Consider the following 13,437-nt stretch of genomic DNA (forward strand, 5'->3'; position numbering starts at 1 on the left):
CTCAAGGTGGAATTTTTCAGTCCTTTTTTGGGGTGAAATTTGTGGATGGAGAAGCTGTAAATCCCCTGGTGTGGTTGGTGGATGGATCCACGAACTAGGAGTGGGTTGAGAATAAGGGAGTTGTTGGAGCAGGTGAGTCTTCGAGGTGCACCATAGGTTAAGCTGGCGGAGGTCAAAGGGCCTGTTCTGATGCCCAGTGGTCAACGAAGCAGCTGGTGGACCTTTTAAATGATAAGTTCAGGCGACAGAGAAGGGGGGCCTTGGAGGACCTGGCCAAGGTGGTGGAGCTGCTCAAAGCAGAGATTGACATAGTCGAGCAGAGGCTGAAGTCCCAAGGCCAGGTGATCCAGAAAGTGAAGGAAGCAGTGGGGGAGCATGAGCTCGCCTCATTGGTGGATGAGGTGGGGGTGATGTGGGAGACCCAAAAGAGATTGAAGGAGAAGATGGATGATCTGGAGAACCGCTCCAGAAGGCACAATTTGAGGATCCTGGGAATGCCCAAAGGCATGGAAGGAGCAGATGCCGGCACGTATGTGGCCAAAATGTTGAAGAAGCTGATGGGGGCGGGTGCCTTTGCCCGGCCTCTGGAGGTCGACCAAGCGCACAGGGCATTGATGAGGAGGCCACAGGTGGGTGAGCCGCCAAGGCCGATGGTGGTGCAGTTGCACCGCTTCTTGGACAAAGAAAAGATTCTTTGGTGGGCGAGGCAGACGAGGAGGTGCACCTGGGACGGGAACTGCGGGTGTATCAAGACCTGGGTGCAGAATTGGCGAAGAGGAGGGCCGGGTTTAATCGGGTCAAGGCTGCCCTCTACAAGAAGGGGGCGAAGTTTGGAGTGCTGTATCCACCCGCCTCTGGGTGACTTTCCAGAATCGAGAACACTATTTTGGTATGCCAGAGGAGGCAATGGAGTTTTTGAGGGACAATGGACTGGCAGGAGAAGGACGACACAATGTTGGAGGAGGTATGAGGAGGTGTTTTCTTTTGGTTGTTCTTGTGAAACTTTCTCTCCCTTGAAATGTTTGGTTGGGTTTGGTGACGGGGTGCTTGGGGAGCATCAAGGGTGAGTGCACCTTTTTTCTGTTTCTTTGTTTCTTTAGGGAGTGTGGGTGGCGGGAGGGGAATTGGGGGTTAGCGTAGGAGGTTTGGAGTGGGGGCTGCCATGCTAGCTGGGCGGGCTAGTTAACGGGAGCACAGTGGAGGGTGATCAGGTGGTTGGTACAGGTGAGGGGGATGGGGCTGCTGTTTTGTTTCGGGGAGGGGGTTGCTGACAAGGGTGTGGTTGTTGTGGCGCAGTTGGAAAACGAGTGATGATGGTGGACATCAGAGGGTGGGCCTGGAGGGTCGCGTGACACGGGCCGGTGGCGGGCCCAAAAAGCAATATGGTCGATTGGCAGGGGTGGGGGGCAGGGAGTCCCCAAGCCAGGCTGGTCATGTGGAACGTAAGGGGGCTGAGTGGACCGGTCAAACTGTCGCTTGTGTTCACGCATCTGAGGAGTCTGAAGGCGGACGTGGCTTTTCCACAAGAGACGCAGTTAAACATAGGGAAGCAGACAAGGCTGAAGAAAGGATGGGAAGGGCAGGTGTTGCATTCGGGACTGGGCATGACGAGAGGGGCGGCGGTGCTGCTGAATAAGCGGGTGGCATTCGTGGTGGGGAACATTGTAGTAGATTCGGATTGTGATGATTAGTGGGAAGCTGGAGGGGATGCTGATGGTCCTGGTAAATGTTTATGCCCCAAATTTGGATGATGTGGAGTTTATGAGGTGGGTGCTGGGGAAGATTCCTAATCTGGACTCGCACCGGTTGATCATGGGTGTGGATTTTTTTTTAGAATTTAGAGCATCCAATTAATCTTTTCCAATTAAGGGGCAATTTAGCTCGTCAATCCACCTACCCTGCACATTTTTTAGGTTGTGGGGCGAAACCCATGCAAACACGGGGAGAATGTGCAAACTCCACATGGACAGTGACCCAGAGCCGGGATTGAACCTGGGACCTCAGTGCCGTGAGGCAGCAGTGCTAACCACTGTGCCACCATGCTTCTCCAGGGAGCGGATTTTAACACGGTCATTGAGCCAAGCTTGGACCGGTCGAGCCTGAGGTTGTCCAAGGTGTCGGTGGTGGCGAAGGAGCTTAAGGGGTTTGTGAAGGGGGAGGTGGACCTGTGGAGATTTGGGAGGCCGAGGGCGAAGGAATTTTCGTATTTATCCCATATGCACAGGGTGTACTCCCAGATTGACTTTTTTGTGGTGGACAAAGCGTTGCTGGTGGGGGTGTCTGACTGAGGACTGGGTGATTGGAGTCTCAAACCATGCACCGCACTGGGTGGATTTGTGAGTAGATCAGGTGGGAGGTGTGGGGGCAAGGCAGATGAACTCAGGGCATGGATAGGTACATGGGACTGGGATATTCTAGCTAATTTATGAAACGCGACTAAAGAAGGGGCAGGACTGGCAGCTCAATGTTCCGGGGTACAGATGCTATGGGAAAGATAGAACAGGAGGTAAGAGGAGGGGGAGTTGCATTTTTAATTAGGGACAGTATCACGGCACGACAGAGAGAGGTTATATCCAAGGGTTCGCCCACTGAGTCTATATGGGTAGAACTTAAAAATAAGAAGGGTGAGATCACTTTGATAGGACTGTACTATAGGCTCCCAAATAGTCAGCGGGAAATCGAAAAACAAATATGTCAGGAGATTAGAGATAGCTGTCGGATAAATAGGGTGGTAATAGCAGGGTTCTTTTTCCCAAAATTAACTGGGACAGCCAGAGCACTAGGGGTTTGGATTGAGAGAAATTTGTTGAGTGTATTCAGGAAGAATTCCTCATTCAATATGTGGATAGCCCAACTAGAGAGGGGGCAAATCTTGACCTCCTCTTGGGGAATATAAGTAAGGGCAGGTGACGGAAGTGTTAGTGAGGGATCACTTTGGGACCAGTGACCAAATTCCATTAGTTTTATGATAGCTATGGAGAATGATAGTTCTGGCCCAAAAGTTAAAATTCTAAATTGAGGCTAGGCCAATTTCGATGGTATTAGGCAGGAACTTTCAAAAGTTGATTGGGGGAGCTTGTTTACAGGCAAGGGGACAGCTGGTAAGTAGGAGTCTTTCAAAAGTGAGTTAACTAGAGTTCAGGGTGAGCACATTCCTCTTAGAGTGAAGAGTAAGGCTGGTAGAAGAAGGGAACCCTGGGTGACTTGGGATATTGAGGCCATGGTCAAAAGGAAGAAGGAGGCATATGACATGCAGAGGCAGCTGGAATCAAGTGGATCCCTTGAAGAGTAGGGCTTGTCAGAGTATAGTTCATCAGTCCTTTAGAGAAAGTATTTTCAGTTCTGTTCTGATCTGGCTGAATGAAGCTGTGCCCAGAAGTGAGGCAGTTCTGCTCTCATCCTAGGTTAGTTAAAAGACTTAACAACATTCAAAACAGTTCAGACTTGTTTGAGAACAAGAGGGAGCTGAAACAAGCCAGTGGAAACAGCATTTGAAGACATACAGTTGGATTTCTGACAGGAATCAATCTTTTCTGTAAAGCAGTGTCAACATATCTCTTTCTCAAAGAATAACTTTGTAAAGCAAATATTTCTCTGTGACTTTGATATTTCAGGTGGATTGAGAGCGGAGATGGTTTGTTTTCTTATTATTTAAATGGAAACAAAGATTGCAGTTAAGGATATTGTGTTCACTGTAAAGAGTAGTATTGTTTATGGGGTAATTGTAAACTATTTTTGGGTGTGATTTTAAAGATTTTAATACTGTTAGTAATTAAGTTTGTTTTAAAAGACCAGGGGCGTCATTCTCCGACCCCCCGCCGGGTCGGAGAATCGCCGGGGGCTGGCGTGAATCCCGCCCCCGCCGGTTGCCGAAGTCTCCGGCACCGGAGATTCGGCGGGGACGGGAATCGCGCCGCGCCGGTTGGCGGGCCCCCCCCGCTCGATTCTCCGGCCCGGATGGGCCGAAGTCCCGCCGATAAATTGCCTGTCCCGCCAGCGTGGATTAAACCACCTTTTGAACAGCGGGACAAGGCGGCGTGGGCGGGCTCCGGGGTCCTGGGGGGGGCGCGGGGCGATCTGGCCCCGGGGGGTGCCCCCACAGTGCCCTGGCCCGTGATTTGGGGCCCACCGATCCGCGGACGGCCCTGTGCCCTGGGGGCACTCTTTCCCTTCCGCCTCCGCCACAGTCTCCACCATGGCGGAGGCGGAAGAGACTCCCTCCACTGCGCATGCGTGGGAAACTGTCAGCGGCCGCTGACGCTCCCGCGCATGCGCCGCCCAGGGATGTCATTTCCGCACCAGCTGGCGGGGCAACAAAGGCCGTTTCCACCAGCTGGCGGGGCGGAAATTCCTCCGGCGCCGGCCTAGCCCCTCAATGTTGGGGCTCGGCCCACAAAGATGCGGAGCATTCCGCACCTTTGGGGATGTGCGATGCCCATCTGATTGGCTCCGTTTTGGGCGCCAGTCAGCGGCCATCGCGCCATTTCGGGAGAATTTCGCCCCAGATCTCTATTTATTCGTGCAATCACTCCTGGAGTGAGGTATCCTTTCCTCACAGTCTTACGAAATTAAAATATTGGGGTCTCGATCCAGTATCCTAGCCACTGTTGGGGTCTGATCTGAGATTGTAATATGGGTCTGCAGAGTGGTTAGCAAGAGGAGATTTATGTTGGACAGCAATGCAACGAGGCACTGTCTCTTACAAGTTTTATAAGGTAAAAATTTGGATGTACAATAGGAAAAGGCAGACAGCTGAAGCATGTATAATAGGGTCGTGGCTAGAGATTTTTAAAGTTCATTCAGGCCAGCATTACTGGATCTGGCAGGATTGGTGAGCCTGCATGACCTGGGTAAGCACAAAGCTCGCTGTGCTCCGATCCTGCCCTTTCACTGCCAGGACTGGGTGACCTGAATTAGTAGGATTCTATCATCTTCTCATGCTTGTTATTGACATTAATATTACTTTGAACTTTAAACTGAGATGACTGAGGGGGCTTAGTGTAAGTATAATGTATGCTTCCTTCCTGCAGAAAGCTGATATGTACAGTTTTGGAATGGTAATCCTTGACATGCTGTTTCAGTGTACAGTCCAGGAACGTCAGAAATGGAGGGACCGGATTCGACAATGTGTAAGAATTTTTACTCCATGATTCTTCTATATAAAATATGTTTACTTTTGTTCATCACTGTTGGAAAGGCACTGGCCTTCCCTTATACCATTTGCCTTTGTGGATTCAAATAATCTTTTATGGTGCATTGTGTAAGTTTAGAAGCTGTGGTGTTTTTTAATGTATAGCTGTAGCAACTAAAGTGAACAAAATCTTTTGTTTAAATTCCAGACTTCATTTTGAAAAACATGCTTTTAATGTCTCTGTTATTTTGCAGAATGCTCCACGTTACATAAACGAACTTTACGTTGACAAAAAAAAAGCCTTCCTTTTGCAACCAGAATTCATGAGCTTGGTGAGTTACTGAGGCATTTATAGTTCAGCTTGAGTAACAGGTTCTCTTTAAAGTGAGTGAATGATGCAACTTTGCAGTCTTTTAGTTGAGGCATTGAACTGTAACTTATCAGCTCCCCAGCGTCAGATTGAGGGGTTACCCCAAAGATGCACTGGGGAATCCCTCATGGAGCTCCTCAAGAAAGGATTTGTACAGCAATTGCCCAGAAGCGCAAACTTCCTCTGGGCAATTGCCCTACACTGGTAACCATCCAAAGGTAATATTTAAATCGCAAAGTTCAGAGGAAAACCAACAGGTTTACCAACAATTACCCAGAAAAAATAAGAATTAAAACCCCTTTTCACTTCTGCTAACTATTGTAAAGATTCAGACCAATGCACCCCATGTGACTCCTCCCCGATCTTGACCACCCCCCCCCCCGGACTAACCAGCACCCTCGCGCCCTTGGTATTCCCACTCCTCAACCCGTCATAGGATTCCTCCAACCTGTACAGGACTTCTCACCTTTCCCCATGGCCTGTCTCTCACCCCCACACCCTCTGAGACCTGACCCATTCAACCTAACCATATTAGTACCCAATCCCCTCTCCCACACCCAACCCTTCCCTCTTCATACTCTGGAAGTGGTGGTATAGTGGTATTGTCGCTGGACTTGTAATCGAGTGACCCAAGGTAATGGGCTGGGGTCCCGGATTCAAATCCCGCCAGGGCAGACGATGGAATTTGAATTCAATTAAAATATCTGGAATTGAACATCTAATGACAACCATGAAACCATTGTTGAATGTCTAAAAAATCCATTTGTTCACTATTGTACTTTCGGGAAGAAAATCTGCCATCCTTACCTGGTCTCCCCCTTATGTGACTCCAGAACCACAGCAATGTGGTTGACTCATAAATGCCCTTTGTATCAAACCTCTACGAAGTCTACACAAAGAAATGGAACAGGGTGGCCCACCTGACATCGACTTAGGCACTGGAAACCACAACGGCACACCCAGCCCTGTCGACCCATTTAAAAAATATATATATTTAGAGTACCCAATTATTTTTTTCCAATTAAGGGGCAATATAGCGTGGCCAATCAATTTACCGTGCACATCTTTGGATTGTGGGGGTGAAGCCAACACAGACACGGGGAGATCGTGCAAACTCCACACAGACAGTGACCCAGGGCCGGGATCGAACCCGGCTCCTCAATGCCATAGGCGCTGCCGATCCAGTTAATTCCTCCTTATTAACATCTGGTGGCTTGTGCCAAAATTGGGAGAGCTGTCTCACAGACTAGTCCGCAAGAGCCTGATGTCGTCATACTCATGGAATTTTATCTTACACACAACGTCCCAGGTACCACCAACAGGGCAGTCACAGCAGGGGTGGAAACACAGTGGTATACAGTCAGGAAGGAGTTGTCCTGGGAGTCCTAAGCAGAGACACCGGACCCCATCTCGTCTCATGGCATCAAGTCAAACTTTGGGAAGGAAGCCTCTTGCTGATTACCACATATTGTGCCCTCCCCTCAGCTGATGAATCAGTATACCTCCCATGTTTCACCACCACTTAGGGTGGCAATGGTGCAGAATGTCCTCTGAGAGGGGGCCTTCAATGTACATCATTAAGAGTGGCTGATTGGAATCACCACAGACCGACCTGGTGGAGTCCAAAAGAACATAGCTGCTTGACTGGATCTGCGGCAGATCGTGAGGGAACCAAGAGAGAAAAGCATATTTGAACTCATCCTCGACAATCTGCCTGCTGGAGATGCATCAGTCCACAACAGTTTCAGGTGGAATCATCACCGCACAGTCCATCTTCACATTAAGGATACTGTACTTCATGTTGGGTGGCCCTACCACTGTGCTAAATGGAATAGCCCTCGAACAGATCATCATAATCCAGGTTAGTGACCTGGATGAAGACATTGGGGGAACTGTCTGCAACTTTGTGGATGGCCAAAGGTTTATATGAATGTTCGGATGTTAGATGAGTGTAATAGATAACAAGCAGGTTCAGGCACACATCTAACAGATGTCACTTAGTGTTGGTAGGAGTTCTGAACTTAGAGCTGCTAAGCAGGCAAAGAGCTTTGGTATTCTGGTATATTAATCTCTGAATGTCCATGGGCAATACTTTCAGCCCTTTGAGGTTGTGAACGTACTACCAGGGACAATTGTATGCAAAACAACGGAACATTTTGTTGTTCTCATAAGCCCATGGATAGGCCTGATTTAAATACCGTGTCCAGATTTGTTCACCCCTCAGGTGATACAGAAGCACACTCGACTGACGCGTAGTTCCGATGTACTTAGTTACCATGATAAGGTTGGAGAGATTTGGGCTTTTACTCTGGAAAATCATCAACTTTGAGGAGATTTGATTTGGGTTTTTAAAGTAACTAAAGGATACGTGGCTAGGCTATTTGACAAAGTTGGGCTAGGGAGGTCCTGAGAATGTCAGTAGAGGGTGGAGAGGGGTACTTCTTTTCACATGATTGTGGCCACTGGAATATGTTGCTGGTTGTGTTCAATAAGCGTGGAATCACAACAAGCATGCAGAAGGGAGCTGGACAAGTTCCTGATTGCGGCCAGCATCGCCAATTCAGAAGCTGGGATTTTGGGTGATTGATCCCCCAGTCACTGTGCGTTCCTGGAACTTTGTTTTATTACTCCAATAATGGCTTTAAAGTAGCTGAATTTTGAAGCTATTAGAAATTAATTTGGGTGGCATATTCATATAAATAACAGTTCATAGAAAATATTAGATTCAATTTTTCACTTGGTTCTCTGCATGGCTCACCCTCCATTGTTTTTAATGGTTCCAAGCTGTATGGTGCAGTAGCAATTCTTGGACTAGATTGCTATATGTTACAACTATAGCCAGTTGTAATTTTGAAGTGAAACAATTATTTTAACCTGGAGTGTATTATGAAAAGAAAGATCCTGTATTTATGTGAGAGCTTTCACAACCTGAGGAGGTCCCAAAGTTAATAGTGTACTTTTGAAGTGTAATAATCACTATTGTGTAGGAAACATGGAAGCTAATTTGCATACCACAAGATCCCACAAACTGAACTGTGATAATGATCAGAGGCAACTATTTGTGTGACCATAGACCGGTTGGATCAGTGGGTGGAGGTCCAGGGGCAACAATTAAGAATGTGGAGGAGGCGCTCACTGATCACAGCGATCTGATTATCTCTTTGGAGGCAGATATGGCACTGCTGTCGAAGGAGCGGAAGGCATTAAAGGTAAAGGTCGATGACCTGGAGCATCTCTCCAGACAGCAGGATTTAAGAATTGTTGGTCTGTCTGAGGACCTGGAAGAAACAAGCGCCACTGATTACGTTTCGAAGATGTTTGGAAAGTTGGTGGGGAGGGGGGTCTTCTTGATCACATCAGAGTTGGACCAGGCTCATCAGTCGCAGAGTCAGAAGCCCAGATCGGGGGAGCCTCCACCTGTGACCATAGTCCGGTTTCATCGGTACCTGGATAAGGAGCGGGTCCTGAGATTGGCGAAAGACAATTGAGAGTGTAGATGGGAGGGCCATCCCATCAGAATATATCAGGCTTTGGGACAGAGTTGGCAAGAAGTCTTGCAGTGTTTACGAAGGCCAAGACGGTACTTGCATTTTGGGATGATGTACCCGACTCATCTCCGGATCACCTTCAAGAGACAGAGTGCACGATCTAACTTAAAAAAGAAAAAAGTCCATTCTGGGCGGGATAGCACCGTTCCCAGTGCATATCGCCCTGGGAACAACATTGCTATCTAATGGCACTCTTTTTGTTTTTAGTGGCCCAGCGGGGAACGCACCCCGCGAGGCTGGCAGTGCCAAGGTGCCCAGGTGACACCAGCGAGATCTGGTTAGATCTCACGAGGCATAACTGCCGTCAGGAATCTCGAGGGAGGCCTTTTCCCTAATCTACCTGCTGTGTCTTGCCCCCGGTTCCGGCGGAACGTGGCTGGTATATCGTGCCCAGAGACGACTATTTCGCCACCCTGGAGGAAGTGAATGACTTTGTTAAGAAACAGGGATGGGGGGGGACTGAAGTGTTTGAGGACTATGGTTCTGTTTGCTTGGTCATTCTTGAGTTCTTTTATATTTGTATTTTAGTGTGGGATAGTTATAAAGTGGGGGAGGTTGTTGGTGGGGGTTGTATTTGGGTGAATTTGGGGGTTCTTTACTGTTTTGTTGGAACAGTTTACGGGAGGGAATTTGGGTGTAGTTCTCTGATTTCTTCATATAAGGATTAATATTAAAGTTGGGTATGGGTTGGGAGTCTGTTTGTTGATCCATTGTTTCATAGAATCATAGAATTTACAGTGCAGAAGGAGGCCATTCGACTGATCAGGTCTGCACTGGCCCTTAGAAAGAGCATCCTACTTAAGCCCACGCCTCCACCCTATCCCCGTAACCCAGTAACTCCATCTAACCTTTTTGGATACCATGGGCAATTTAGCATGGCCAATCCACCTAACCTGCACATCTTTGGACTCTGGGAGGACCCGGAGGAAACCCACGCAGACACGGGGAGAACATGCTAACCACTGTGCTACCCTGCCGCTGAAGACTTGAAAGACTTTGATTTTTACCCTAGGTGGGGGTCACCCTGGTAGCAGTTCAGCTGCTTAACAGGAGCAGAGTGGGAGAGATGGCTGCAGCTGGGGACTTATGGGTGGGGTTTTCTTTTGTTTTGTTAGGTAATGAGCTTAGGTTTATTGTGTTTGTTTTGATGGGGAGGAGGAGGCGTTCAGGGGCAGGGAGGAGTAGTTTGCTGACTGTGCAGATTCCTTTGTTTTTCAACAGGCTTGATGGGGATGATGGCGGCCATCCTGGTGGATCTCGAGCTGGCCCAGGTTGAGGCCCTGCCGGATCAGATATGGGGGACCATGGTGTTGATTAGCAAGGGTGTTTATTTCTGTGGTTAACATTATGGCTGACTCGGGAGGGAGATATATAATAGTGGGGTGTTAGCGAACATGTCGTGGGTTTTAGTTAACATGTATGCACCGAACTGGGATGACATGGAATTCATTAAGAAGGTGCTGGCTTCTATTCCCGATCTCGACTCGCATCAATTAATTATGGGGGAGGACTTCAATTGTGTTCTGGGCCGTAGGCTGGACAGGTTGAATCCCAAGTCCTTCGCTGCATCGGGGATGGCAAAGGAGCTGTTGGTGTTCATGGAACAGATGAGGGGGGCAGGAAGACCCCTTGAAATTTGGGCATCTGAGTGATAAGGAGTTTTCTTTTTTTCCCATGTTCATTGGGTTTACTCCCGGATTGATTTCTTTGTGGTGGCCGCGTCTTTACTCCTTGGGGTTAGGGGGGCAAGATTCTCGGCGATTGTGAAAACGGAGTATGGGGAGAAGGTTTCTGGCCCAGAGAAGATCAATGAGGTGTTTGAGACCTTTTACAGTGTGCTATACAAGTCTGAACCTCCGAAGGCGAATTCGACAATGCTACAGTTTTTGGATGGGTTGACCTTCCCAGAGGTGGAACAGGAAAGAAGGAAGGAGCTGGAGACGCCAATTGGACAGGAGGAGATCATGAAATATATTTGTTTAATGCAGACGGATAAAGCACCGGGTCCGGACGGATTCCCTATCGAATTTCATAAACAGTTTGCTGGGCTGCTGGTTCCGCTTCTGCTGGTTTTGTTCAATGACTCTCTGTCCCAGGGGTGTTGCCAGCCACGTTGGTGCAGGGATCGATCTCCTTGATCTTGAAAAATGACATGGATCCCGGGGAGTGTGGGTTGCACCGACCTATTTCTCTGTTAAATGCTGAATTTAAAGTTTTGGCAACGCAGGCAGTATTTGTTAAGGGTCCGCAGCTGATGGCCTACATAAGGAGACTCTTGAATGTGGTGCTGTCGCCCTCCTCAGTGGCCGATCCAGAGGTGATTATTTTGATGGACACGGAAAAAGCATTTGGTGGGGTTGAGTGGAGGTATTTGCTTTTGGACCACAATTTAAATTTTGGGTTAGGCTTTGTACAGTGCCCCCACTGTGAGTGTCTGTACCAATGTCCTGAGCTCGGGGTACTTTCAGGTGAAAAAGGGGCACGAGGCAGGAGCGTCCACCGTTGTTGTTTAGCAATTGAGCCGCTGGCCATTGCGCTGAGATCGTCTTTGTTATAACCTTGCATGGGATTCATCTAGCTGGGGTGATTGTTCCTTAGTGCTGATTGGCTTATAAGTTAACCAGCATTAGTATAACAGGTCAGCTGCTGTAGCAGCTGACAGGAAGGAGTGAGGACCCCGAGATGTGTAACCGAGTCCTGTGTACACACTGCTGTTATGCTGAATAAATGTCTTTCTTAGGAACTCCTCGGATTCCCCTTTGCTGTTTACTTCAGTCTCCTAAGTGCAGGGGGGTAGAGTGGGGAGGGAGGGAGTATTGGGTGTTTCCATATGTGGGCAATTTGTTATTATACATTATGGACCCTCACTCCAGTGTGGGGAGATAATGGAGGTGCTCAGGAAGTTTGGTTCATTTTCAGGGTATAAGCTAAACTGGGGTGAATTTTTTCCAGTGGCCAGGAAGAGTTTCCTGTATCTGGCAATACAGGTGGCCCATGATTAGGTCTCACTCCATAGACTTGCACAGTTCGTTGGATGGGGTGATTTGAAGAGGTGGGATGACCTTCTTTTGACCTTGGCAGGAAGAGTACAGACAGTGAGGATGAATATTTTGTTTTTGTTCCAGTATCTCTCTAAGGCTTTTTTTGTTGGTGTCAATAAGTTAATATCTACCATTGTCTGGGCGGGATCATAGGGCATTTTTGCGAAGGGATAGACGGTCAGAGGGAGTGTTGGCACTACTTAATCGAATGAGTTATTACTGGTTGACAAATATTGATGATGTGCGGAGTGGTTTAAGGATCCGGACTGTATAGGAGGGTGGATGGTGGAGGCCCCTTGTACAGGATCAAGTCTGAGGGCTCTTGTTACAACTCCTCTCCTGTAAGATTTTCATCGAGCCCAGTGGTAATATCTTCCTTGAGAATTTGGAATCAATTTAGGCAGAATTTTGAATCAGGCTCGATGTCGCTGTTGCTGCTGATTTGCGGGAACCATAGGTTTGTGCCCTCTGATCTAGATTCAAAGATCAGGGCATGGGAGAGGGAGGGTTTGGAAAAGTTTAAGGATATGTTTCTGAAGGGTGGGTTTGCTGGACTAGAATAGATTTTAGAGAAGTTTCAACTCCCGACGGGGAATGTATTTAGATACTTGCAGGTGCGAGATTTGTACGTAAGGAGCCTCCTTCGTTTCCCCTGGTGCTGGCGCCTTCACTTATGGATAGGGTCCTGTCTTTGGCTGAGTTGGGGAGGCAAAGATCTCAGACATTTATGAGCAGACGTTGACGACGGAATAGGCTTCGTTGGAAGAAGTAAGGAGGAAGTGGAAGGACGAGCTGAGTTTGGTCGGGGGTGTGGGGGGTCGGGTGTGGAGTGAGGCTCTTAATAGGGTCAACTTCACCTCATGTGCAAGGTAAAGTTTGATACGGTTGAGGGTGGTGCATAGGTTACACTTGACCAGGGTGCATGTGAGTGGTTTCTTCTCAGGTGGAGGATAGGTGTGAGCGGTGTTCTAGGGGTCTGGCGAACCACACGCACATGTTTTGCTTGTTGATTTTTGGATCTCCTTTTTTTGAAACGATGTCAGGGATTCTGGGTGTTAACGTAGAGCAGTGCCCGATGGTCGCCATTTCTAAGTGTCTCGGACTTGCCAGTGGTGCAGAGGTGAAGAAGGCAGATGTCTTGCCATCGCCTCTCTAATAGTCCGGAGGCGAGTCTTGCGCGGGTAGAGGTCCTTGGCGCTGCCTAATATTTTGGCTTGGTTCGGAGACCTGGTGGAATTTCTGCAGCTGGAGACAATCAAATATGCCATGAGGGGGTCGGTGGATGAGTTTTACTCAAGGTGACAGCTGTTTATTATCTTTTTTAAGGAACTGGTTACTGTCAGCGGT

General features: G+C 48.3%; 1 protein-coding gene across 3 annotated transcripts in view; it reads left to right on the plus strand.

Moving 5' to 3' along the window:
• LOC140426573 (eIF-2-alpha kinase GCN2-like) overlaps positions 1-13,437 on the plus strand; it is a 130,208-nt gene that overhangs the window by 42,656 nt on the left and 74,115 nt on the right. For all 3 annotated transcript variants that reach the window (XR_011948234.1, XM_072511509.1, XM_072511511.1), the window contains exons 11-12: positions 5,031-5,129; positions 5,386-5,463. Coding sequence is in view for 2 of the 3 variants with exons in the window: in XM_072511509.1 (XP_072367610.1) it covers positions 5,031-5,129; positions 5,386-5,463 (177 nt within the window). In the remaining variant the exon portion in view is untranslated. The remainder of the gene's footprint in view (positions 1-5,030; positions 5,130-5,385; positions 5,464-13,437) is intronic.

Source organism: Scyliorhinus torazame, chromosome 7, assembly GCF_047496885.1.
Source record: "Scyliorhinus torazame isolate Kashiwa2021f chromosome 7, sScyTor2.1, whole genome shotgun sequence".
In the NCBI taxonomy this organism is placed as follows: Eukaryota; Metazoa; Chordata; class Chondrichthyes; order Carcharhiniformes; family Scyliorhinidae; genus Scyliorhinus; species Scyliorhinus torazame.